This window comes from Rhinolophus ferrumequinum, chromosome 6 (assembly GCF_004115265.2).
Source record: "Rhinolophus ferrumequinum isolate MPI-CBG mRhiFer1 chromosome 6, mRhiFer1_v1.p, whole genome shotgun sequence".
Taxonomy (NCBI): Eukaryota; Metazoa; Chordata; class Mammalia; order Chiroptera; family Rhinolophidae; genus Rhinolophus; species Rhinolophus ferrumequinum.
The window spans coordinates 63,959,801-63,986,930 of NC_046289.1; the positions used below are offsets into that span (position 1 = coordinate 63,959,801).

At 38.4% G+C, this 27,130-nt stretch overlaps 2 protein-coding genes and 1 long non-coding RNA gene across 3 annotated transcripts in view; 1 reads left to right on the top strand and 2 right to left on the bottom strand.

Annotated features, from left to right (window-relative positions):
• Window positions 1-7,119, top strand: part of OIP5 (Opa interacting protein 5) — a 21,070-nt gene extending 13,951 nt beyond the window's left edge. The window contains exon 6 of the transcript XR_004423147.1: window positions 1,654-7,119. The gene's annotated coding sequence lies outside the window, so the exon portion shown is untranslated. The remainder of the gene's footprint in view (window positions 1-1,653) is intronic.
• Window positions 5,820-18,045, bottom strand: LOC117022938 (uncharacterized). The gene is made up of 3 exons (XR_004423148.1): window positions 17,910-18,045; window positions 16,351-16,431; window positions 5,820-9,623 (listed from the first exon to the last, which is right to left on the bottom strand). It is a non-coding gene; the product is annotated as an uncharacterized LOC117022938 (long non-coding RNA).
• A 2,841-nt stretch (window positions 18,046-20,886) lies between these two features.
• CHP1 (calcineurin like EF-hand protein 1) overlaps window positions 20,887-27,130 on the bottom strand; it is a 33,494-nt gene continuing 27,250 nt past the window's right edge. Inside the window, exons 5-7 of the mRNA XM_033108201.1 lie at window positions 26,308-26,369; window positions 22,984-23,106; window positions 20,887-22,851 (exon numbers count right to left, since the gene is read on the bottom strand). Coding sequence (XP_032964092.1) covers window positions 22,798-22,851; window positions 22,984-23,106; window positions 26,308-26,369 — 239 coding nt within the window. The 3' untranslated portion in view covers window positions 20,887-22,797. The remainder of the gene's footprint in view (window positions 22,852-22,983; window positions 23,107-26,307; window positions 26,370-27,130) is intronic.

Sequence of the window (27,130 nt, forward strand, 5' to 3'; positions counted from 1 at the left end):
TAAGTTTAGTACCTATGTTTTCTTCTATGCAGTTTATTGTGTCAGGTCTTATGCTTAAGTCTTTGATCCATTTTGAATTAATTTTGGTACATGGTGACAGATAGCAGTCCAGTTTCATTCTTTTGCACGTGGCTATCCAATTCTCCCAGCACCATTTATTGAAGAGGCTGTCTTTCCTCCATTTATGTTTTTAGCTTCTTTGTCAAAAATTATCTGTCCAATTTTCTTTAACCTCTTTATTGCCATTTTTTGGTAGACTTTCAGTAGAAAATTAAATGCTTGAACTTGACATCAAATTAAGCTGGCTAGTTTTAAACCGATTTCTTTTTCCAAATACAAATTACATGCTCACTCTAGAAAAATACACAGCTATAGATGTGTGATAATAAAGGGTGTACACTTCCCTTTTTATTTTTGAGAGGCGTAATATAGCATTCTGGGAAGTGAGCAGGCGGAGCCAAACTATTTGGAGTCAAGTTGTGTGTTGGGTACTTATTAGCCATGAACTTGAAGAATTTATTTAAATTCTTCTTGAAAAATAGAGATTAAAAACTGAGGGGTATAGTGAGGATTAAAAATGAGTTAAAGAATACATCTAATGTAATTAGAGCAGTGCTTAGCTCAATAGTAAGTACTCAAATACTAGCTATTATCACCTTCATGTGTGTGGATACACACGAAAAGATAAAACAAAGGCAATTACATTTTTAACATTCCGCAACCTGCTTTTCACACAGTAAATGTCATGGACAACTTTCTACCCATCCATATGCAAATTTATTCATTTTAACACTTGCATATGATTCAATTATATGAATGTCAGAACTGAACCATTTTTATATTGGATCCTTGTCCATATGTTTGCATATCTGTACTGATATTTCTGTAGGAGTGACTCCAAAGTGGGACAGAATCAAATGTGTATTTACAGTTTTAATATTATGTCTTCCATAAATGTTATACTAATTGATACTCTCACAAATGGCTGGCTTTATGAACATGCTTTAGGTGGTGTAAGAGCTCTGGGGATGTAACAGATGATAGGGTGGCTGATATTAACAGATTCTAAGGCTATTTAGTTTGATACCATTTAGCATTGTATATATGTTGAATAAAAGCAGTTTCAAAATTCCGTGTAGTTAGAATAAAATTGCATATTGAAGTTCCCCAAGTTGTACACTTTGAGCTCCTTAACAGAAAAAACCATGTTACTGTAACCCTAACATCTAGCACAATATTTGGAATGGAGTTTATCAGTGTGTGTTAAATGAATAGTCTTATAGACAAAGGAACTATTACATAGTAGTTTCACAACAGAAATCACATAGCTTTTCTCTGTCTCCATTTAATAATAGCCAATTCCAAGGAAGTTTTGTAACATCTACTTTACTTTCTACTATTTGTAGAAAGGATAAAGGATCTTAGTGTTAAAACCTCGTTAACTTAGTCAACATTTAAATATTAAATATAAAAGGATCTTAAATACTTCATATATTTTAAATAGGAAGGATCCCCTGCAATATTTGTCATTATGGTACTTAGCTTGGTATTTCTTTAGCAGAAACATTTATTTGCTCATAGACTCAGGTTAAGGTTGGTTCCAAAGGTTAAAGGGGAATAGCACAAGTTTAAATGGGATGCCTCTTTCTTCAGATGGCTGCCTGTATCCTTGGACTATACCAGGAGCCACAACTTGAGTGTCAGGAAACCTGGGTCCTTCATCTTTTCATTTTGACATCAGGAGCCTACCTCAGCACAGGTCTGTGGATAGGTTCCTTTTCTCGTCTCCATAATTTACTGCATTATCTGAAATTACGCATTCCAAGTAACAACACACAGTGAAATCTCAGTGCATTCTCAGTCCATGCTGCTTTATTGCCAAAATAGATATATATATATATATATACACACATATACACATACACACACAGGTGCAGAGTTACCAACTCTTAAAGCAGTTCCATTTTACATCAAAGAATAAAATCTCTTCTAAAATCCCTTCTAAAGATGCATAGATTAAAAAGCAAGCTGCCTTTTGTAATACTTTAAACATTCAATCAAAGTGTTAACATCGAGTACACCAATCGTGCATTGGAGAAGATGCAGAACAGCAACTAAAAACAGTGAGCAACAACTGTAATTGACAGTACATAAAACTATGTGAAGGGTACTATATAATATGAATCTTTTTAATTACAAGTGATGGGTGATTTTAAGGTAAGCACCAAGACTGTTTTGTTGTTTAAGGACTGATGATGCTGTATTGCCAGAATTCCTTTCTTATCCCTGGGAGAAAAGTATATTTTAATCAGTGGCATAACATACCATCACCACAGGAGACAATCTTTTGAAAAATGCCAGTAACCTTAAAATAATCTGTCTATTCTGACTTAGGAGTATGGGTTTCTGGAGAAATTGTGATGTCTGGTTTTCTAATAATTTTTGATATGCCTTAGTGGAAAAATAGGAACAGTTTAGAGAAACTCTGTCCTTAAATCTTTATTGGTTTCATTGGCAGATATATTGTTAATAAGTGGCAGAGAAAATTTACATATGGGATGACATCTCACTTCCTGTATTTGAGTGAAGACCAAACACTGCAATGACTGTGTTAATTCAATTGTGAACTACTAGAAAGTTACCATTACACTTAAACATTCCCAAAGCTATCTGGAGTGAAATCCCACAGCAAAGAAAATGAGGTTAAAACAATTTGGAAAAATTATTTTTCAACCTGGAAGGGGCCTAGTGAAAAATCATTTAGTCTAATCCGTCTTCTATTTAGGCCTCTTTCAGATATAATGAATTCCATTCGTAAATTATTATTGTCAAAATTACTTGTAGTTATAAGGGTTATTCCAAAGGCAGGAATCTTCTCAAAAATTTTAATAAATTCACCACAATAAACATCTATTATCTTCATCAATCAAGAAAATAAATGGCAAGGTTTTTTCTTTTTTTCATAATGGGAAAACTTGCACCTGTTTACCGGGAATCAAAAGCTTTAGGCAAAAAGTTTTTAGGCAAAAAACTATGCAGTCTGACCAAATCATCAAGAATAAAACTCTGGCTATTAAAAAAAATTAACAAAAAAATTAATGTAACACAGTAACAAAAGAGAAACCAAACCACAGCTGTGTCAACATTTTCATGATTATTTCCACAAAACATAGCGGTCTCCTTTGCTGCAAGGATCCTTTATAGCTCGTCAATACCAGTACCACCCAGAAGAGTTGCCTAGTTATCTGAAAATCCTGGAACATAGGAAGTATGTGCATATTGCTCCTATTTACTTCTAGGATACTACCCTGTTCCGAAAATAACACCTAGCCGGACAATCAGCTCTAATGTGTCTTTTGGAGCAAAAATTAATATAAAACCCAGTCTTATTTTACTATACAAGACCGGGTCTTATATTAATTTTTGTTCCAAAAGACACATTAGAGCTGATTGTCTGACTAGGGCTTATTTTCGGGGAAACAAGGTAATTTTAAGAGATGCAAACTTAAGCCACATAAACTTTATCAAGACAAACCCCATACCTAACTGTTTTACGTACTTCACACTGGTATTCCCTACTTTTCCTACCCTTTCTGAAACTCTGCACCTTTCTGATTAGTATAGCCATAGCAGCTTATTTATTTATTCAACATGCTTAGTTTGTGCCTTTTGTATTGTTGTTAAACATGCTTGGGGACAAATGGAGCCAGGCAAGAGGTTAGAGGGTGAGCACTGTTATGCTCTATTCCTGACAGTTTGAATGTCTTGTGGTTCCCCGTTTATCTTCTAGCTCCCATTTTCAATGGAAGTAAGGTAACCTTTACTTAGAAAATGAAAACTAATAATCCAAACAATAAAGTCAAGCTATTGGTTTAAGTCTCTATCCCGTCATTATTAGTAAGTGCATATATGTAATTACTAGTAAACACATAACACTGGACATTTTCAGTCATGCATTAGAATATTGGTACTCTAAAATCAAGTCATGGGTCTGCCACTATTGACTGCACTTTCATCCAGACCCAGTTTTAAACATGCAGAGTTTAAATCCCTTGATTCAGAGGAAGGATACATGCAAAGTTTGAACCAAAAATGTGGCTTAATAAAGTGATTGCTTAGAAATGCAGGCAGATGCTCTACATCTATCACAATGCTGCTTCAGAACAGTGGTACAAAAGTTACAGAAAAAAGGTTAAAATTAGGACCACTATTCAGTTATAAAAGGCTGGTCCGTTAGGGTAGAGAATGATGTAAAAACTTGGAAAAGAATTGGAGCAGTAAGTTTTCTTGCCCATTTACTGACTGCTACAGCATAGAGCGTAGGTAGGGATGGTAAAGACGCTTAGGCAGAATGGTTTCTTTTCTGATTCACATTAATGAGCATTGCCTGTACAGCCCCTGGGAAAAGGAGTTTATGAACAGCAGAGCTAATACAATGTAAACTCAAAATCAATGCCCTGAAATTTAGCATAGCCCTCTGCTTTTGAACTGTTGGCCAACGGTTCCTTCCAAATATGGTATAATTAATAGCCAAGCAATGTTCTAAATGAACTAGAAGTAATTTGCTTGCATCAGCAGCACCATGAGAATGTAAACTCCTGGAGGCCAAGGGTCTCTTCATATTTTGCATATTACAGGTACACAAAGAGTAAACATGAGACCACAACAACAATGAAAAGTAACTGCATACTTTGAGATTACAAAAACTTACAGCACATTTTAGCATTTAGAACTATTAAGGTGGCTGTGAAGGGTAATCTTTAATTGTTCTAAGTAACTAAGCTGTTGGCATTACAGTAATATGCAGTTATGTCCTCATGATCATGCAGATGTCTCAATATTGCTTGGTTATTCCAGTGTCTCTAACACCAACTGATGGTGTAGGATATTTAAAGAGGAGCTATAATCAATTTAATACAGCCTTTCCCCTATCCTTTGGAGTTGCCAAAGAAGAATTAAATACTCAATAGGGACTATTTTCTTAGATCTATTCCACTTTTAGTCCCACCCCCAACCCCTGCAGGACAAGGGAACATAAACCCAAACTTTTCAAGGATCTTCAAGGTGCTAAATGGCCAAGATGGCATGAAGTCACCCTCATTCCATTATATCCTGATGTGAGTTATACGATTCCTCAGGTCAAGAAACTAGTTTGCTCGGTTCTTGTTACAATAAGCAGTCACAGGCCATAGGCCTAGCACATCTACATTAGACAAGGTTTAAAAAACCAACACACACTCTTTGGCTCTTCAATCCTTTTGTTTTACACCTTTAAATGCTAACTCCCCTAAACTAACCATAGGCATGAGGAAAGGCCAGCTATCCAAGTTATCTGTTTGGTTTTTTTCAACCCTAAATACACTACAAACTTTTCCTTTTTAAAAATGCACCCAGAAAACTAATGGAAAAAGATAAGGTGACAAAGCAAAAAGTATGCTATTAGCCTGGTGCTAAAAGCAGAATCCCTACAGGATGGCTTTTGTGGGACTGCCTTAGTAGTACATTTGTTTCCAGGTTAAGCACTAGAAGTTTAATTCAATGGCTGTTAACACTCTGTTCTAGGAAACAAATAGGATCTTTAACCTTTAACTTACACAAAAGTTGCTATTTTTCACACACTGACTTATTCAGATACATTCATAGTTTTAAAAGTACCTTTTATATGCTCTTTATCTAGAACATCTTTTTGTGCAACTGTTAATCACAGAGCCTCACAAACTCAAGTAGCAATACTTCCTCTACAACCTTGCAACTTCTCTACATGCAAAACTGTTATTGCTACTAAAATTCTACCTCTTGAAAATTATTCATTTAATGGCTTTTTTTTTTTTTTTGCAACAGGAAATATCCTTTCCTATATACTGTGCTATTTTGCATTCATTACCTTTTCAGAGGTATTTTTTTAAAAAAATGTTTAAATGCTTTTCAGAAATGGATTCTTGCAGGCGCTAAACTACTTGAGCCAATACAACTACTAAAAATACACTATGAGAATGTAACCCTGGGGCCCTGGAGATCTGCTGCCAAAAAGTTTGTCTAAGCTTGCTTCTACACAGGAGACACACATTAAAATAGTTTTACATTTCCTATCATGCTAACTGTAGAACCTGTGCCAGTAAATCCTGGACTCTCCTAATACCAAGATTTAAAAATCACCTCAAAAAACTGCCATTTCCAAGCTCTAAAGGCAGCTTTTAGAGGTAGGAATTTCTTTTCTACAGAAAGCTGTCTTATGTTTTCAGAACAAAACTTTTATGTCTACAAGGAAAGTAGAAAAAAGTGAAAGCTGTCTGAGGCGGCTTACTATAACCAAGCAAGAGTTACTACAGGGCAATCTAGGTAGGCTCCATCAGTTACATTCCCAACCCTCATGAAAAGGTCTGGAATCCCATCGATGCATAATTCAGCAGATTTGGAAATAGGAAAAGCCTGTGACAAATTAATCTAGGACACTGAACTACTGACCAGTGTTCTTCTGTTAGCATGCTGCAAACAGGAAATGTAAATGGTCTGCAGATTAGAAAAACACTCAAGCAATTAACACAGCATCTCAGTTAAGACAGTCAAAATATACTTGCTTGATGCAAAAGGAGTAGGAAACTAATAAACCTAGAAGGACATACAATGTGAAAACAGGGAAAGAACAATTTCACCTCAAACGGAGAACAAAGCAGAATCGTAAAATGGGGCCTCATTTTAATTTAAGGTTTCATAAGACACAAAGGCAGCTGGTTTCCAGCTACCTCATGGAAAGCGTAAGTATCCTCAAACACAGTATTTCACATTATGACCCCACATTTCTGTTCATAAATGAGTCTTTTTGGCCTAATCTCCTTTCCCCAGGGAGTATATCATGGATACAGAAATTTATGAAAAAAGAAAAGATTTTTCACTCTTTTTACACTATGGGTTATAATAATTTATCCTGAAGTTTAAATTATTACTAGGTTCATGCACTAACCTCTAACATGGCACTACAATACGCTACCAAGCACTAATGCTTACAAAACTATACACATCTCAAAATGGAAGACATTGGTGATTTTGTTGTTCTTAAACAACTTGTAACATTTGTCCACAAGTATTAAAATATACATATATATATTTCTATTGCACATATCCCGTTTTTAACTTTTTAAAAGAAAAACTGCCAGCTAACAGAGATGAGCAAAGGAAGTAGGTACAGCTATAGATCAAGGCATAGTCCTGCCTAAAATCATAGCTTTTGTCACCAAGAAGCGGACCAAAATAGACCAGGAAAAAATGTAGATGTATTAAGTAAACACTGGGCAAGTACGACTGGAAAATACCCATTTTGTTAAATGCCATTTGGTGACAAGATGCAGAAACAACATGAAAGAGCATTAGAAGGTGGCTGTCTTAGTTGTGAAATGAGAAAATACAAAGCAAGTGGAGAGGCTGAGTCTGATACATATTCAAATAAGTGGGCCTGAGATGGTTTCACTGGTGCTTATAGTACAGAGTTCCTATTTCCTGCCAATGATCTTACCCCAAAAATGGTCAAAAACACATGGGGAAGACGGGTTACAGACAACTGAACATCCAAATTCTCCATAATATATGGTATTTTCAACGTACCAATGGGATGGACCCATGTACGAAATTTCCATTCTGTCCTTAACAATACCAAAATACTAAAACATCAGGAAGTGGCTGGGAAGTTAGATAAAAATTTAAGTTACCTTTATCCAAAGTTATTTCTATGCTTTACCACTTAGTAACAGCCCTCAATTAAAGGAAATTAATGTATTTACATATATGATGTAATTATTTTACTAAAACGCTTCCTGTGCCAATTCAAATTGGTCGACCAATTAAACTAATCATTAAGAGTGCTCAACATTTCCACTTTTTGGCCATTTCTACTACTCTCAATTTTTGGTAAATCTGAAGTTTTCAGCATCATTGCATGTATAGCCTTGGGAAAACATTCCCTAAACCACAGAGATGATCTAGGATGGTTTATTCTTAATTTCATCTAAGAAGCTTTAAATCCTTTCTCTACTCACACAAACTCATAAAGGTTTCACTCTTATGTAAAGACCTGACAATTCATACACTGGTCCTCTGTTGATTAAGAACAACTTTACGACTATAGTCTGTTCATCATATAGTATAAGTTTTAAGGGTAAGGAAGAAAGATCCATGTCTTATTGGAACTATTTTTCTTGTTTGAGGTTTTTTCAGACCCTGAATTTCTTCTAATCTACACTGACCTAACCACAAGTTTGGGAACACTGCTTCTGAGGCCGGTTCGCTGATGAGCAAGTTAAGTTCCAACTGGAGAAAGTTACGTGAGTCCCAGCCTATTCAGCCTGACATTACAGCTATCTAGAAAAATAAATCAAGCATCCAAGTACCAATCTTGAGTCAAAGGAAAAAAGTTATTTAAGATTTTACAAAAAACAGAGCTATAGAATGTAAAATGCCATAAAGTCAGGTGGAGCTGCATAAGGCATTTTCACATCTTTTTCTTAGGAGAAGGGAGTTATATGGAAACTTCTCATCCCCCTCCACCCACCATTCCTCCATGTCCAAAGTTGAAGGCAGGTTATACTGTAGGGTCCATCTCATCTTCAGAGCAGAAAAACCACATGTCACCTTTCTTCCAGCCTAGCAGCACAGAAAACCGTCTCAAGAGCTATATAGGACTCCATAAAAAAGAATGAAGTAATTGGTGATATAGCAGCCTCTCATCCTACAGAGGTGAATAAGGTTCCATCACTGGACTCAAAACATTTGTTTCCTTTTACCAACCTTTCACTAAACCCAAGCATGCATTCATAGGGTTAGCAGCTGTACAATGTGGTCCTTCGAAGAACGAAAAAATCATTTAAAAATACCAAATGTCCAAAGACTTCTGAGAAAGAACATCTTTTTCTAGGAGAAAAATTCCTCTTCTCATTCAAAAAAGTGGATTTACACATGTAAAAATATGTATTTATACAGAGATTGTGATGGTTTATTCACATATGAAATTAACCTTGCAATATTTTGTCTTTATGCTTCCTTATCACATCAAAGGTTTTACTGCAAAATGGGACTTTTGTTCTTATCCGGTTAATCTATCGCAGGATGAGCCAGGATTTAGATACATATGTAATTTTTTAGCATCTCTTTCATTTCAGATTTCCACACATATTTGGAATTTGCTGCTGCAGCCTCCACTGTGCTTATCATGATAGTGGCTGAAACTGGAAGACATTAAAAAAAACTCTAATGTCATCCATACTTGCTATTTATATGTAAGTCTTCTTGTTGGAAACAAAAGGTAGAGAACTCACAAATACCACCATCTAAGCACCTGTTTCAAATTAAACATCAGCCTTCAGTTTGCAAGATAATTTCTTTACAATTAAGCAAGTAGCAGCAGAAGACACATGTCAGTTGCTTCTTTCTTCCTGGAGAAGTCTGCAGGATAACTGCACCCTAGGATCTTCTCTGAGTTGAATTTGAGAGGTGGAAACAAAAGAAAAGCAGCCTTTTCCAATCCAAATCATGGAGGTAAAGTGTACAGAAGAGACATCCATATTTCAAGATTAGAAAAAGTGACTGGATAAACAAAGCAGGACTATCCACTCCAGGAGACGACACAGAAATACCTGGAAATACAAAATGAATTAAGAAAAGGAAAATTAAGACAGGTACTTCTGCATTAAAAAATATTTAACACATAGAAAGAAAATAATATTTTGGATTACACATTGTCTAGAAGAAAATGTCCAACCATAACTTGAAATTCAGTATCCTCATCACAAAAGTAGAAGCAGTAGCCAGAAAAAATATGTAAGTAAAATACAAAAAGTTAGATTTATTTAAAAAACTTATAAATGAGATACTTACATTAATTTCCTTTTATGCAAATGGAGTAACATATTCCAAGTTTTTACAGCCAAAAAATGATTGTATATAAAACATGTACAATCATTTTTTAAAAACGTGTTTAAAAGCCGTATTGTACTCCAAATTTGATGTCTAAATATTTAAAGTTCAAAAACCATATGAATCACCTTACTTTGAAGTATCTTCAACTACATAAGACACAACTGAATAATAAAAATTTTGTAAAATACAAGTAAAACAATATATATTGTATCATGATCAAATGCAAGCATGTAAAAACATTAGCAGGTCATTGTTAAACATAACACTTGTGAAACTGCAAATATATGAAAAAGTAAATCAGACAAAAAAAGGACAAATACTGTATAATTCCACTTATATGAGGTACCTAGAACAGGCAAATTATTAAAGACAGAAAAGTGGAACAGAGGTGACCAGGGGCTAGGGGAGGGGGAAAGAGAGTTACTGATTAATGGACACTGAGTTTCTGTGTGGGACGATGAATAACTTCTAGAAATAGATATATAAAGGTTGCACAACAATGTGAATATACTTAATGGCACCGAATTATACATTTAAAAATGGTTAAAATGATAAACTTTATATATATTTTACAATAAAAATTTTAAAATCACAGATGAATATCAAAAGCTTAAATAAATTACTTTGGCTTACACAAACAGCCAATAGCGATTAGTTAACTAGTCTTCCTAACCCTCTATTTTCAGTAAGTCACATATATTAAAAAAAATACCTCAACTCGAAACTGAAGTTGAATAACTTATTTTGGTTGAATATAAGAGTTCTGATTCAAAACTTATGAAAGACAAATGTAAATTAATTCAGAATAAAATAACAGACCTACAAAATTTGCATTCATTCCAAAAGCAGCACTGTAAGTAAGAGGAAAAAAACAGGTGATCCACAGACAGGCCTTTACATGGGCAACAGGGTTGTTTCATTATATTAGGTTGGTGCAACAGTAATTGCGGCTTAGAAGGTTCAACAACAACAACAATAAAAAAAAAGACTGCAAAAACCGCAATTACTGTTGCACCAACCTCATTCAGGCTAATTCAAAGCTCGCACCAGCCACTAGCGCTGTTAGGCAGTTCTATGGCAAGATAATTGGCAGTGATGTTGAGGGGAAAAGAAGATACAAGCTAGGACTTTCCAGAATATATAAACCAAACAAGCATCAAAGAAGCCTTTAAAAAGAACACCTAGTAAGAAACCTGTTTAGATTCTTTTAAAAACATGCCTTCAGCAATACCAACTACTAAAATGCATATTCATCATATATATAAACCTTATCCTCCTATCTGTATCGTAATATTAGGCAATAATGCTAGAGTATCCTAAGTTTGTATTTTCTTCAAAATACCCAATTTCACATCTCAGACATGACTACCCAATTGTATACACTAAACATTCACACGTATGTATCAAACTGTAGCACCCATTCAAAAACTGAATTAGTCATTCATTATAAAGCCAAATTTCTGACCAAAGACTGACCTACAACTCCCCGTAAGATCCAAAGCACCCCCCTTTGACTGTATCTCTTCTGATCCCAACTCTCTCCCCCAATCACGGGCTCCAGTGGACTCCTTGCTCTTCCTGGAATGTCAGGTGTGCTCCCACTCTACAGCCTTTGTACTGGCTGTTCCCTGTGAGAAGACTCTTCCTCCAGGTATGTGCATAGTTAATCCCCTCACCTTTACTCCAATGTTATTTTTTCAACAACTACTTTGAGCCCCTATTTAAGATTATATTGTCCCCTCTTCCTACCCACAGACATATTTCCACCATTCTCCTTTACCCTACTCTACTTTTCCTTTTATCCATAGCAGATAACACTATCTAACCTACTACATAAGGTACTTACTTATTCCTATGTTTCTCATTTACTGCCTTGTCTAAAATGTAAGTTCTACCTCGGAGGAATCTATTTTTGTTCAATGATGAATTCCAAGCACCTAGAATAGGGTGTGACCCACGGTAAGCACTTAACTATGTACATTGATCTACAAAACTTACAAGAACAACCCTGTAAACTTGGTACCTTATTAGGCACTTCTGGGTCTCTGAAGTCACTCATTTAGTGATGTTGATTACACAAAATAACTTTGTGTTATAAAATCTGACTTGCTGGGAAGATGAAAAGGGAAAACAGGAGTTTTCAATGTAGCACTTGGGCTAGACAGATCTAAGTCAGACGGTGTGATAGTCAGCTTCCAAGATGGTCCCCCGTTCTTGCTGCCTCCTGATATTCACATGTTTTTAGTCCCCCCTAACGAAGCATCAGGGTTGATCTATGTGACTATTGTATAATAAAGAATTTCACTGGTTCTGTCCCTGAGAGGGAAAGTAAATCCTTGAAATTTACAGTAAATGTGCCAGTGGAAATTAAACGATAAACTCCTAAACAACCAATGGGTGAAAGACATCACAAGGGAAATCAGAAAATATTTTGAGACAAATGAAAACAACACAACATACCAAAACTTAGGGAGGCAGCAAGAGCAGTGCTTGCTAAGAGGGAAATTTACAGCTGTAAATGTTTACGTTAAAAAAAGACAGATCTCTTACCAACAACCTAACTCTACACCTTAAGCAATTAGAAAAAGAATAAACTAAATGGAAAGCTAGGAAGAAGGGAGAAAAAAAAATTGGAGCAGAGATAAATAAAATAGAAAGACATGGCGGCCGGATGGCTCAGTATGTTAGAGCACGAGCTCTCAACAACAAGGTTGCTGGTTCAATTCCTCAATGGTATGGTGGGCTGCGCCCCCTGCAACTAAGTATTGAAAACGGCGCCTGGACTTGGAGCTGAGCTGCGCCCTGGAGAAACACACTGTTCTCCAATTAAAAAAAAAAAAATCCTCTTTAAAAAAATAAAATAAAATAGAAAAACAAAGAAAATCAACAAAACCAAAAGTTGGTTCTGACAGGGTTGTGGGAACCCCTGACTTTGTAGTTAGTTGGTCAGAAGTTCGGGTGGCCTGGGAATCTTCCAAAGTGCAAATGCATCGCTAAAGTGAGGGAAGTCTTGTTGGAGACCAGGTCCTTTGACTTGTGGGGTCCGCATTAACTCTGGATGGTTAGTGTCAGAATTTTATCGAGGTACACTAGTTGTCAAAATAGTGACCAACAGAATGAGGAGGAAGTGATAGTTGAGAGACTTCTGAGGCAAGGTCATAGATGAGGTTGTGGCTTCTGCCTTGTTGTCCTGGATTGCTTGTTCTGGGAGAAGCCAGCTGCTGTGTCATGAAGACACTCAAGCAACCCTGGAAGAGGCTGACATTGGAAGGAACTGAGGCTTTCCATTACCAGCAGGAATCTGCCAGCCATGTGAATGAGCCACCACGGAATAAGATCAGATGACTGCCACCACAGCCACTATCTTGACTGCAACTTTGTAAGACTCTAAGCCAGAAGCTCCACCTAAACTGCTCCCTCATTCCTGACCCACATAAACTGGGAGAGGTAATGTTTCCTATTGTTTTAATCCACAAAACTTTGGGTGATTTGTTATGCATCAATAAATTAAATCAATATACTTTACTTCCTCTAAGGACAAGAAGAATGATATATCATGGGAGTTAAATATTCCTTTCTTTCTTTGCTTCGTGAATAGTAAATTCAAACACATTTCACAAAATACAATGGCTATCACTATCATTCAAATTAAGTTTTTATTATTTAAAAATGTGCTGGGCTTGTTGGACAGTTTCTGCCCCCAGATATGATAGGCTATACTAATGTAAAATTAACTTCTTAGTCTCTTATCAAATATTTACTTCCTATTGAGTGCTTCCTTTCTTTGAATATTTTGATTTACTTGAAAGGTAACAAATGCACATGATAGGAAAAGGTGAAATAAGGTATACAGTGTTTCTTGCATATCCTGTTAAAGAGCTTCTATGGTTATGTAAAACCTGTATAAGTAGATTTATTTCCTCCCCACAAATGAAAGCACACTATACATCGTGTTCTGCACCTTGCTTTTTCCTTTTAATGTACATTAGAGATCATTCCGTATCAGAACTTAAAGCTACCTTCTAAGTATAGAGGCACCTAAATTTATTCACATCACTTCCCTATAGATGGATATTTAGATTGCTACCAATATTGTGCTATACCAACGTCCCGTTTCTATTACTGTGAACCTGAACTTAATTAAGGTTCTACATCCAAGCAATAAAGCCTCCGCTCTAAAGGCATATGATAAAGACTATCACCTAAAAGGCATTTTGCCCATCGGTTTTTATTCCTTTTCTTCATATTGAAATACAGAGGGTGCCAAACAAAATGTATACACACTTTAAGAAAAGAAAACTGTATTAAAATTGCAATACTCAACATATAATGGTAACAAAAGATGACTACAGTCACGTTTGACTTCTACAATTACAAGAGGTGTTCAGAGTGGTTCCCATCAGCGTCCAGACACTTCTGATTACAGCGAACTACTGCTTGAGCAACACTGACCAAAGTGTCTACTTGCATACATTTTATTGGCACCCCCGGTGTGTACGTACACTTACATGTGTACGTACACACGTACACACACACACACACACACACACACACACACACACACATACACAGACGCATGTGCGGTCTGACAAGTTCGCGAACTCATCCTAGAAAAAGTGCTCCATACCTCATTGCTGAATGTCACTATGGTCACCTTCGAAATACTCCCCTTGGGAAGCTATGCACCGACGCCAGCACCTAGTCCATCCTTCAAAGCAGTTTTGGAACCTTTCTGGAATGGCCATCAGACCTTTATTGTATTACCCTTGATGTCCTGAATGTTATCAAAATGTCTCCCTTTCAATATTTCCTTTATCTTCAGTAAAGAAAGAAGTCACTGGGGGCCAGATCAGGTGAGTAGGGAGAGTGTTCCAATACAGTTATTTGTTTACTGGCTAAAAACTCCCTCACAGACAGGGCCGTGTGCGCTGGTGCACTGTGAAAGAAGAGCCATGAATTGTTGGCGAAAAGTTCAGGTGGTCTAACTTTTTCATGCAGCCTTTTCAGCAATTCCAAATAGTAAAGTTGGTAAACTGTCCAACAGGTACAAATTCATAATGAATAATCCCTCTGATATCAAAAAAGGTTAGCAACAAGTTCACCAACTTAATTGTCAGACCTCGCATGCGTACACACATGCATTTATATGCATATATACATATATTGTTGGGAGTTCTTTTCCTTATTTTTTTTCAATTTTTAAAAATTTACCTTACCCCTTTTTAAGTATTCAATTCAGTGGTATTAAGTACATTCATATTGTTGTGCAACTATCACCATCAATCTGCAGAACTCTTTATTTTGCAAAACTGACTCTGTACCCATTAAATAACTCCCTCCCTGCAGCCCCGGGCCATTATTCTACATTCTAATTTCTCTATGACTTTGACTACTCTAAGTACCTCACATAAGTGGTATACGAGATTTTATTCTTTAAAGCAGTTTTACCCTGAATGATTTTTATAAAATATTATCAAGGTATATTACTGAGTAGATGATATAGGTTGAACGGTATCCTCCCCAAATTCGTATGTTGAAGTCCTAAGAGCCAGTACCTCAAAATGTGACCTTATTTGAAAAGTCACTGCAGATGTAATTAGTTAAGATGAGGTCATACTGGAGCAGGGTGGGCCCCTAATCTAATCTGACTGGTGTCATTATAAAAGGGAGAATTTAGGGCACAGACACACCCACCTGGAGGATACTACGTGAAGAATGGAGTCATGTTGCCACAAGCCAAGGAACTACCAAAAGCTAGAAAAAAGGCCTGGAACAGATCCTTTACTAGTGTCTTCAGAGGGGGCATGGCCCGGCCAACACCGTGATTTTGGATGTCTGATCTCCAAAACTGTGAAACAATTTCTTTGTTCTAAGTCACCCAGTTTGTGGTACTTTGTCATGGCAGCACTAGGAAACTAGTTCAGTAGGTATGAACCCCTATTTTGCAGATAAGGTATTGTCATTTATGAAAGCACGTATCACCTCTTGCTCTTTGAGCAACAGAACCTACTTCTGGGGTAAATTCGTAAGGCATCAACACTTGGCACAGAATAGACTCATACCTAGGAATTAAAGGTGTACTTAAAAGATTTAGAAATTACAGATTAAAATAATCAATATTTGTCTATAATTAAAACTTAAGTGAATATATTCTAAAATTTGCCTAGTAGCATATTTTTATCAGCTGAACTCCTTCCATCTAATTAAATCGGTATTTTTTTTCTTTAATAAAAATTATTGGTTTGGGCAAATGATTAAGTTTTTCCTTTTTTTATACTCAATACACTGCTTTTGCTCAAAAGAAGAGGTTTAGCTTAAATATCAATAATATATAGCCACTTTTGATGTTCATCTCCAGTTGAAGCTAATGATTTATTGTTCCACCTCTCAGATATTTTCAAGCTGCTTAAACAGTATTTGGAAGCATTAGCCACTATTACTCACTTGCCAAATCCTGAGTTCAGGGTTTTGTTTTCTTTTCAAGATGAATATAAAAGTACTTAAAAGTCAAGGAAAATGTTCTTCCTGTGATAAGGAAAAATAAAAAGAACGTTACAGTAAGGATACAGCCTTCACTTATGCTATATGCATTCATATGCCAGATCATTCAAAAGAATCAAGCTATTCTAAAAAACATCACTATCGAAAACTATTCAGAAGGAACAATAAGAAAAGTTATTCTCTACCTGCACTGGTATTAATTTTATAAAGATGTCAAAACTCTTGAAGCAGTGGCTCCCAAGTATTTATGGAATACTGTCCCCTCTAATGATGGTACTATGGACCCTCTTCTCCCCAAAGACCTTTGCTTTTGTATAGATGACCACTCTCCTCTGTAAAGTAAGGAGGAAAAATGTTCCCTTCCTTTCCCCCTGCCCTGTATCTTCTTTATTCTAGATGAAATGAAAACCTACTCCTAACAAAATCAAAAGAAAGGTTTTATTTAGAAGTGCTTCTTTACCTGATTATTTTCAGCTCTGCTAAATCCAGGGCCAGCAAAGAGCATACCAGAAACATTCATTTGTATAATATTACGACATGTCATTGGAACAGGACTCAACTAACGTGCCAAGTTTAAACAGATTTCAACAATTCAGAAACCTAGTAACAGGAACCTTTCCCAGAATTTAACTTCAAAGATCAAGAGAGGGGTTGTAACAATGCAAATTAAAAAAGAGATACCCCATAATGTTAAACAAGAACTGAATACAAATTCCTTACTGTATTACACTTTGCAACCCCACATTACACAAATTACGTTCTAATAATTCCCAACTCATTTTCTCTGTAAAAAATAAGTAAAAATTGTACAGACTCCTTTAGTCCTGTAAAACAACGGAGAATTCTACGAGACTTAAGAGTCATCCGAGATTAATGCACCATTAGGCAATTACCAGGTCGACCACACGAGGACAAAGCTGCTTACTCAGATCTTAAGTTTGAGAGGTGAGACTGGGAACGAATGAATACAGTAAACGTAGCAAGAGAACGCGCACCATACAGATTCAAATTAAAATCCTGGATGGGGGAAGGGGGACCTGTTACACCAAATCTCAAGGTCAACGGACCAGGGACATAAAATACTCCGAGCCGCAACAGGCCCGGATTGATACGAGAGCCTCAGGCAAAACAGTGACCACGAAGCCGTGAGGCGAAGAGTATAAATAAATCAATAAAACAAAGATATTCTTCAAAAGATAAACCGAAAGCCGACGCAGCTGCGGCCAGATATACACCCGCGTGGGTGCAATCACCGGGAACTACCCGGCAGCCAAAGGCATGGTACTGAGACGAGCAGTGGTGGGTAGAGGGCCGGGTGCTGATGAGACACACCACGCAAGGCGGGAGCGGCCGTCCTGGGGCAGCTCCGGAGGAAACCCACTCCCGGCCCATTGGCCGATGCCCGCGCCAGCTGCGAGCAGACTCCGCGCGCTCCCGTGCCCCGCCGGGTTGGGCCGCGCCACTTCCTACTCGTCCCCCGGTCACTGGCTGTCTCGGCTTACCTCGCACGAGCCAGCAGAAGCACTTGACCGCCCGGGGGCCGGCCCACCCCCGGCCCAAAGGCCGGTGTGCCACGGAACACCTCACTCCGCCATCTTTGCTCTTTCCCAACTCCGCCAACCCTGCGGTGGCCGTTTCCACAAGCCCGCCTCTGCCGCTGCCGTTGGGTATTGGTTGGATAAAACTCGCGCAGGCGCGCTCTCCTTCTGTTGTAGATTGGTTGGAATATACGTCAATCAATAGCGCTAGCCCCATTCTTTTCATTCTCTTTTTGTTGGGTTGGGTCCCAGGGTTGAGGTAATAGCAGAGATAAATGCTTTTGTAATTCGTTAGGAATGTAAAATTATTTCCTCGTAGAAGCGATGTCACTTTGTGGTAAGGTAGTCTGGCTAGGCCACATAACTATTTTAAACTACCATTAAACTGTACTACTAATTTCATTCTCAGGCCCTGGAGCTTTTAATTCTGGGCGTAGCAGGAAACCTAGGCAAACAATATAACTACAGTTTGTCTCTGACTTTTGCCCATTTCGACTCTTAAAGGGCCCAAACGTTGGACTGCTGTTTACAGCTTTGGTTAATACACGAGAGCAGATTTGTCATTTTTCTTTCAGGGCCCTTCTGTCGGAAGTCAACCTGTTCCTTACAAGGGACAGTTTTGTCGCTTCCTACATCCAACTGTAGGGCTCTTGAGATCCTTCAGCGATTGTTCCAGGAGAGGCAGGGAGAGTAATTGGGAACTCCTCTTCCGGGGCCTCAGACACCACTAAGGCTGTCATCTAGGCCGCTTCCTAGAAGTACAGATTCTTAAGGCTACACCTCCTCAAGATGCTAAGTCTTCTGATGAGGCCAAGGCATCTTATTTTAACAGAAGCTTATGATCAAGGGCATCTACGAGAAAACCTACAGCTAATACTGAATGGTGAGACTTCATACTTTTCCCTTTAAGATCAGAAACAAGGCAAGGACACAGGCTCCTACCATCGCTACTCAATATTGTACTGGAGGGTGGAGCCACTGCAAAAGGTTGCAAAAGATTGGAAGAAACAAAACTGCCTTTACTTAACAATAGGGATTTGGATCCTAGCACTTAAATTTCAAATCTTGAAATCTTACCAACCATGTGGGGGCGCACTGTGGAATGTATTCACCCAGCTATCGGATGCATTGTAAGACATTTAGGGATTGTAATGAGATTAAAGAATAATAACATGTCTGTTAGCCATCTGTATGTCCTCTTTAGAAAAATGTCCTTGCATGTCCTCTGCCCATTGTATGTAAATGTCTATTACTTTGTACACCTGAAACTAATAAAAAAATAATAAAAACCACACCAAAAAAAACTCTATTCGCAGATGACATGACCCTCTGTAGAAAAGAATAAGGAATAAACATACAGAGAGAGCAAAAAAATACTATACCTTGTATGTTTAGCAAGGTTTTAGGGTACAAGATCCATACACAAAAATCAACTGTATTTCTCTATACTAAAAAAAATTAAGAAAACAGTTGCATTCGCAAAGCATCCAAAATAATAAAATACACTGAAAACTACAAAATATGCTGAGAGAAATGACGATCTAAATAAGTAGAGAGACTTTCCATGTTCATGGATTATCAGACTATTGTAAGGATGGCAGTTCTCAAATTGATTAGATTCAATGCAATCCCTAATAAAATCCCAGCATTTTTTGGGGGGGAGGGGTTAGAAACTGACAAGCTGATCCTGAAATTTATGTGGAAATACAAAGGACCTTGAATAGCTAAGACAATTTTGAAACACAATAAAATTGGAGTAATTATACTACTTGATGTCAAAACTGTCAAAGCTACAGTAGTCAAGACAGTGTAGTACTATCACAAGGATAGGCATACAGAATCAATGGATCAGAATTGAGAGTCCAGAGACAAACTCTTAACATTTATGGTCAATTTTTGACCAAGATGCCAAGATAATTCAGTAAGGAAAGGATAGTCTCTTCAATCCAGGATGTTGGCAGGGTCGATTGATATGTAACTTGGTTACTAAAATATTAAAATACTTCCACACTTGCTCAAGAGGAGCCATTGTCCCAAACCTGACTTTCCCTCCCCTTCCTCACAGTATTACCCAGCGTCCTCCCAGACTTACTCTCTATCTGGCAACTGAAGGATTCACTGGCCAGCACAGCAGAGATCTCCAGGACTCTGCTCCAGCCCTACATTCTGATTGGTCAGTGCAGCACTGGTAGAAGAATATTTTGAAAACCACCCGCAAATACAGGTATTTTTCTTCCTGAAACCCAGACAACTAGGGAAGAATCAAAAACAACTATAAAATAGTGTCAACTGGGATAATACAGACTGTTTCTCATTTATTTCCTCTTAACAACATCCCCCTTCATGTTTAAAAATTCTCTAGATATACCGTGGGTGTTCCTAAAAACAAAAACAAATACAAAGTCTTTTTTTTTTTAAATACTGTAAATATCTACTTGGAGAACCTAGTAATTATATCATTAATTCATCAGCAGGAATTCTAAATCATCTTGGTAAGCCTGTGTTGTAATTTAGGAATTCTGCAAGATCCCCAACAAAAATGATTATTTAAGATTTTGCTTAAGCATGTGCAGAGACTGCTGGGTGCCCCCAGTGTCTTTCTACTTCCGCCATAGGAAAACTGACCATATTTCCCAGGCTTTCTCACAGTAAGGTGGTGCCATGTGACTAACCCAAGTGAAAAATGGTCATTCAAGCTTTTGCCTAGCAACCAACAAACAGGGAGTGTACTAATTTTGGGGATTATCTTGTTCTGCATTTAGAAAGTTATAATTATATAATGCCCCCACCTCATGTCCAGGCAGCAGCTGAGTAGACCTGCATTTGATAGCACAAACATAAACCTGAGTAAGGGAGGCACAGTTTGTGATTTCAAACTTAAAGAAGGGGATTGAGTTATATAAAATTCTTGTAAAACACATGGACAAAATCAACCAAGTTATATTGTTTTAACCACAAGTATTTATTGATGGATTGGAGAATACAGTTTTAATGGAACAATAAGGCACCACTGTGGATTAAAATAGTTTGCTATACAGCCAAAAGGAGGAAAAAGCCACAATCTTAGGAACTTTAAATATGCAAGTCAAGGAACCCTTAAGTACCTTTCAAGCAGATCAGTGTCAGGCAACTCTTCCCTTTTATACAATTCCTATATTATATCATTTGATCACAGACAAACTGATACTTCATCAAGAATTCCTCAGTCATTTACACTTGAGTCATCCAGCCTGACAACTCTGTTCCTCACTCTTCCCTTTGTAGTGTTTTTTGTTTTTCTTTTAGCAATTCCCTTCCTAATGTATTGTGTATACATCTTGGATAGCCTTCCAAAGCAAGGAAACAAGCCAGCAAACAAGGAGTCAGAGAAAATCAGCCAAGGGCAGATATATAAGGATGAACAGACTCATAAAGACATGTTAGGATGACAACAACCTGATTCAATGAGGTCTATACTAAGCTGACTTAGCAGAGAAGTTGCATCTGGCTCATGCAAAGGCCTGTAATGCCACCTCAGGTCATGCCACCAGTGCCGGACCCCTTGTTTCTAAGGGATTCGCAATGGTCTACAAGAGGAGCTAGGGAGTCAATGTAACCAGGCAGCTAATGATACATTCAATGCTTTGGACCTGTATTAGGAGCTGACTATGGCTTCCAGCATTAACATTTGCCGAGTGTAAAATTCAGAGAATTTTGTGTAAAACTTCAAGACACTGGGGACAATCTCTAAATCTCTTGGACTGGGATGGTTAGGCACTTCTGTAACACTAATCTTTCTACTTGGAAATGTGAAGTGAAAAACATTCTAGGGCACACAACACTGAGGCACAAACCATGCTGCAGAGGTGGGAATACCTGAGGCTTTTAGGGTGCCCAGCCTCCTTATTCAAAAAGCCATGAGAACGTCCCCATGCATATCGCCAGAGCAGCCATTCTGGTGCCGATGGTGTCCCTAAACTAAGCCACCCTGCCGGCATATGGCTATTTTCTGAAAAGTCAACACTGTACAAGAGTAGCCACATCAGAATGTATGCTAAGAATCAGAGGCCAGAGGTAGAGCGACCTGGGCCAGCCACCTACAAGACTCGGCTCTACACCTCTCACCAAGGCCACCACCTGTGAAGAACATCTCCGATCCACAGCCCTTTGATAACAGAGCAGAGTGCAAGGGACCAAGAGACATTCACATTCTTCTGAGAGACGTGTCGGTTACTGCAAAGCTCCTGGACAGGCAACATCCCAGAGACCCATTGAAGAGTGAAGGTAATTTAAAACCGGCCAGACCACAGGACTATCCTGCCAAGTCACAAATACACGGAACAGGCATAGCTTAGGGTGCCGAGTAGAACAAAGGGGACTGAAGCGTAATAAAAAAACAGTGCGAAGACGAAGTGAATGGTGTGTCGGGTGAAAGAGAAGTAGGAAGCAAAGGACAGATAAAAAAGGACGGAGAAGCACGCTAACGCCCAGCTGGAGGGAAGGCGGCATGGATACAGTCTCATCCAGGGAAAGAGCTTTGCTGGCTGGTTCTTGGCATGATTCCCTCTCTCACATTCTCAGACTAGATGGACATGTGGCATTCAGGAGCAGAACCGGGCTGGGGGGTACTTAGAAATGAAGATAACTGGTGAATGATACTGAACAGATATAGACTGGGTGTACCATTCTGTAATGCCCTGTTTATACACCAAAGGCAGGTTCGTGTTGACAGAACATAACTTGGTATCATGCAACAGCCATAGTACTCTGGGAGAAGGAGGAGAAGGGGTGGAGGTGGGGCTGATGGACAGGAGGACTCTCAACTTCCAGTTCTTAAATACTAGAGAGCAAGGAACGGTTTGGTCCCAGTCTTTTAGTGAAGAAATCGGATGCTCATTTTCTGTTCTACGTCCACTTTCTCCAACACCTGGGGGGAGAAACCCAATTACAGTTATGAAGGTCACGACAGAAGATACTGTCCCAAACTCTTATCTGAATGTTTTTCTCCCTCCCTCCTGTGCAGAATTTAGCTTTTCAAACTAAGTGGTGACTGACTGACCTTCACAAATTCTGTGAAAGATATGGCGCTGTCCCCATCTTGATCAGCCTCCTGGATGGTCCTGTCTGCGATGCTGCCCAGCTGTTCATCTGAGATATTCACTCCGACCATCATGCGTAGCACCTGCAGGACCAAGAGCCAGGAATGACAGGAGACGTGGGGTCAGGGGCACTCTTCTATTAAGATTAAAGATAAAGCCTCTCCAACCCTCTTTTCCTTTGATGTCCTCAGTTAACAGCCAGACAACTGAAACCCTTATCTTCTCATCCAAGCCACTCTAGACGACAACATGAGCAGAACTCTGTGGCAAACTCACTGAACAGGAAAGCAAAGCCCCACTGAGGGACAGTCCTTTGCATTTTATCCTTCCCCATTCTTCCTGCATGGAATGTAGATATGATGACTGGAGATACAGCAGCCATCCTGGGACTGTGAAGTCAAAGTCATATGTGCTATGGATGCTAGGGCAAGAACACAGAGGCAGCTTCGTTCCTGGACATCATTTAGGTACTGTATCAATCTGGACAACCTACCTCCAGATTTCTTGTTGCATGGGGCAAATGAGTTCCTTACTGGTTTTAGTCAGTTTGGTGGGGCTTTCTGGAATCCCACTCAAATGCAGTCCTCTGAGGCGGTGCATTAGCCCACTCTTTTTAAAGCATGGCCAAGAAACATCAAGGTCCTTGAAGGGTTAAGTACTATCTACCCCTTTTTAGAAAAATAACATTTAATGGGCTGTGAGAACTCCAGTAAAGAGAGTTTAACAGTTTCACCAAATTTGTTTCAAACATAACAAATTTACCCTCTCCCCTCCCCCCCATTCTGCTAGCATCTTTAAGGTGTGAATATACTCTAAAAACCGCTACCTTAAACAAAAGAAACAACTCTAAAGATGTGACTCTCAGACAATATGAAATGCGGACGGGGGCTTTTGCGATGCCTCCCATTGCTGTAGTCAGCCACCTGTCGTCAGAAGGTAAACGCTGAGCTTTTCCAGGAAAGAAAGGCCTTCTAGCCCAGCTGTTCACAGGCCTTCCTTTCCCCCCTCCTTTATATCTTTCTCCAATCTCATGAAATGATTTTTAAAAAGTAAATTACAGGATTTTTTTCAGAAAAGAAAAAAAAAGGGCTGAAATAATGATTTGTATCAACACATCATTTTTTTTCACAAATCAATTCTTGAAAATTGGAAGTTGTACATTTTGGGCATAAATGCACACCAATCAAAGGATTCATAAAAAGAGGCAATGCGAGCAAAAATAAAAAATGGCCGTTTGCCATCTTCCCTGATGGTGTGTGGCCAACAAGACAAATTCATCCTCAAACAGCAGCTTCTTCAGATCTCAGTCCAATTAGTCTCTAAAGTGTTTTATTTGTAGAATTACAGAATTGAATTGTGCATGTGTGCTGCGTGGGGACAGGGAGGTGGTATCTTAACAATCACTCATCCAGTCTGTTACTGAGCACACGAGGGTCCAGAAGTGGCTTGATAGTCCGAGCAACCAGGGCCCCGAGTTGTCTGCCCAGGTCTCCGTGCCCAGCCAGTGCACGTTCCGCCTCTCCGTGGTGTCACTTATGCTTCCAGTCAGAAGTTTTATTAGCAAATGGGCTTTTATTATGACTCTTTTTTAATGTCTGGTGAGATGTTTTGTATATACTCTTTATCAGTTTAAGAAAATTCTCCTCTATATGTTTTTCTAAGACTTTTTTTCTTGTATAGTCTTTCCATAGTTTGGTTTGCACATCAAAGTTGTACTTAAGCCTCATAAAATGAGTATAGTGACTATCTTTATTGAAGTGGAATTGATATACAATAAACTGTACATATGTAAAATTTACAATCTGATAACTTTTGACATATGTACACACCTATAAAACCATCACCGCAATCGAGATAATGAATATATCCATTCCTCCAAAAGTTTAACCAGGACTTCTACAAAAATCATACTAGGAAAACATGACCACTCACTCAGCCTTTCCTTAGGATAAACTTTCCTTAGGATAAACTCGCCACAGATGTTTTAACATCCACTGAATAGTTAAGAAATGGACGTTTTGGAAATGGAAGCATCTAGAAAAGTAAACTTTATTCTCTTCTCACTTTGGTAAAATGTTCGTATCTTCTTCCAAGGATAAAATGAGTTCTCTGATACCTCAACAGTTCACGAGCTGTTTATTCTAAAGTCGTTTCAGGCCTCAGGGTTACTTTAATGACGCTGACTGGCATTCTGGCCACATGATCTCCTCCCCACTCTGCCTCAGGCTTGTGTTATCCTAATAATAGAACATAAATCAACCCTCCATTCCAAAAAAAAAAAAAAAAAAAATCAAAACAATCGTTCTGGCAGCCAGATCTGGGCCAGAGAATGAAAACGTGCAACTATAAGTGACTGTCTCCACTTTTTCTCTTCAGAACTCAGAAGCCCATACGTAGCAATTTTAAATAAATTCTTCTTACTGACGAAAGAGATCCCCAACTCTAAAGCAAAGGATACTAACACTGCCCTGCAGACCATTTCAGTATTCTCAGACATAGAAATGTGGGAATGAATACCTTGGACTGGTTCTTAGTCTGGTCTGAGTAAGCTTCAACTTAGAAGACGTCTCAAGACACTGAATGAGTTCAGATTTACTTCAGGACAAAAGGAAACCACTTTATTTTTTAGGCGTATCTTGAAATAGAGAAATTTCCCCATGGAAATTCCTAAATGTGTTAGCCACCTAGCGTCCTCCAGGTTTATAAAGATTTTAAAAAGTAAAGAAAAAAGGAGAATGTTCTCCCCTTCTAAACTTGTACTTAGGGGAGAGGGGAGAGGAAGAATAGATGGGCCATGCTAACAGGATGAAATGCTAGTTACTGCTAGAAGACAAGGAACTGTCCTCAGGGAACCACACAGGACAATGGGCAGTTAGTTCAGTGTACACGGCCCAGCAGCAGTTCCCTGACTCTTGTGTCAAACCCAAGGATAGATGAAACAGCGGCCATTACCTACGTGTCATCAGAATTACTTGGTTGATGATAAACTGATTGGACAATCACGGAACTATTTAATCTAAATCATCTCGCATATTTGAGCTCTGCCAGCCAGCACCTAAATGACACTTATTTGGCTTTTCAATAGTGGAGACATCTGTTGGTGAGAACTCGAAGTGTCATTTCAAGTTTCCGCCATCATCTGCTCCCTTGTATCTAGGACAGGACTCTGCACACAACAGGTGTTAAATAAATGCTTACTGAAGGAAAGAATAATTCCTGCCTGCAAGAATAAGTAGGCAGGGCCCAAACACAAGTTATCCGCGCTTGGGAACTCGCCCACATACCTGTAACAGTTCATCGCGAGAGATCTTGTCGTCTTTATCCAAATCATATAGTCGAAAAGCAACTGGTAGGGAAAAACAAGAAGTTAGTAGAAATTCAGTAGTGTTTTGCCCCTTCTCAAGGAATTAATATGTAAAGGACAGAAAACTGACAGCAAATGAATAGTTTTTCCAAGAGCAATTGCCATTACTTGTAGAGCTTTTAAAGACTTTATAACATTTACGAAATTGAAGGCATCTTAGCTTTGGTGAAATATGGCATCTTAGCTTTGGTCTCATAATTGAAGGCATCTTAGCTTTGGTGAAATATGGGCCCCTCCTCGAACAAACCAGAAAACTCAAAAAGTTGAGTGCCCTTTTTCTTAGAATTAAAACAAAAACAAAAACAAAAAACAAAAACCTATAGTGGTTCTGTACATTATTAGGTCAGCTCACAACCCATCAAGTCTACTGTGCACCACTCAGGGGGAGCCAAAAATAGGAGCCATACAGGTACCAAACAGCTAACTACACAAAATACTGCTCTGGGAAAATGGTCACTTTCGGAAATTCAGGCCAAATTTCTAATAATTCTCTACCATTTGGGAGTCCTGAAGGAAACTGAAAGAACTTTAGTTTCAAATAAAATTGCCAAAAATTTGATGATCTGACCTTGTCATGTTTCTCTCTAAGTCTTCTACAAAGTAGGATATGTGAGAGAGAATTCAGAGGAGCAAAAATCATTCACAGTACCATGTTTCTGAAGGGTTACCAAGTGAATAAATAGTGTGACAACACTGAGTGATTTTATAGGCACTGTGAGAAATTGTCACACTGAGGAAGTGGC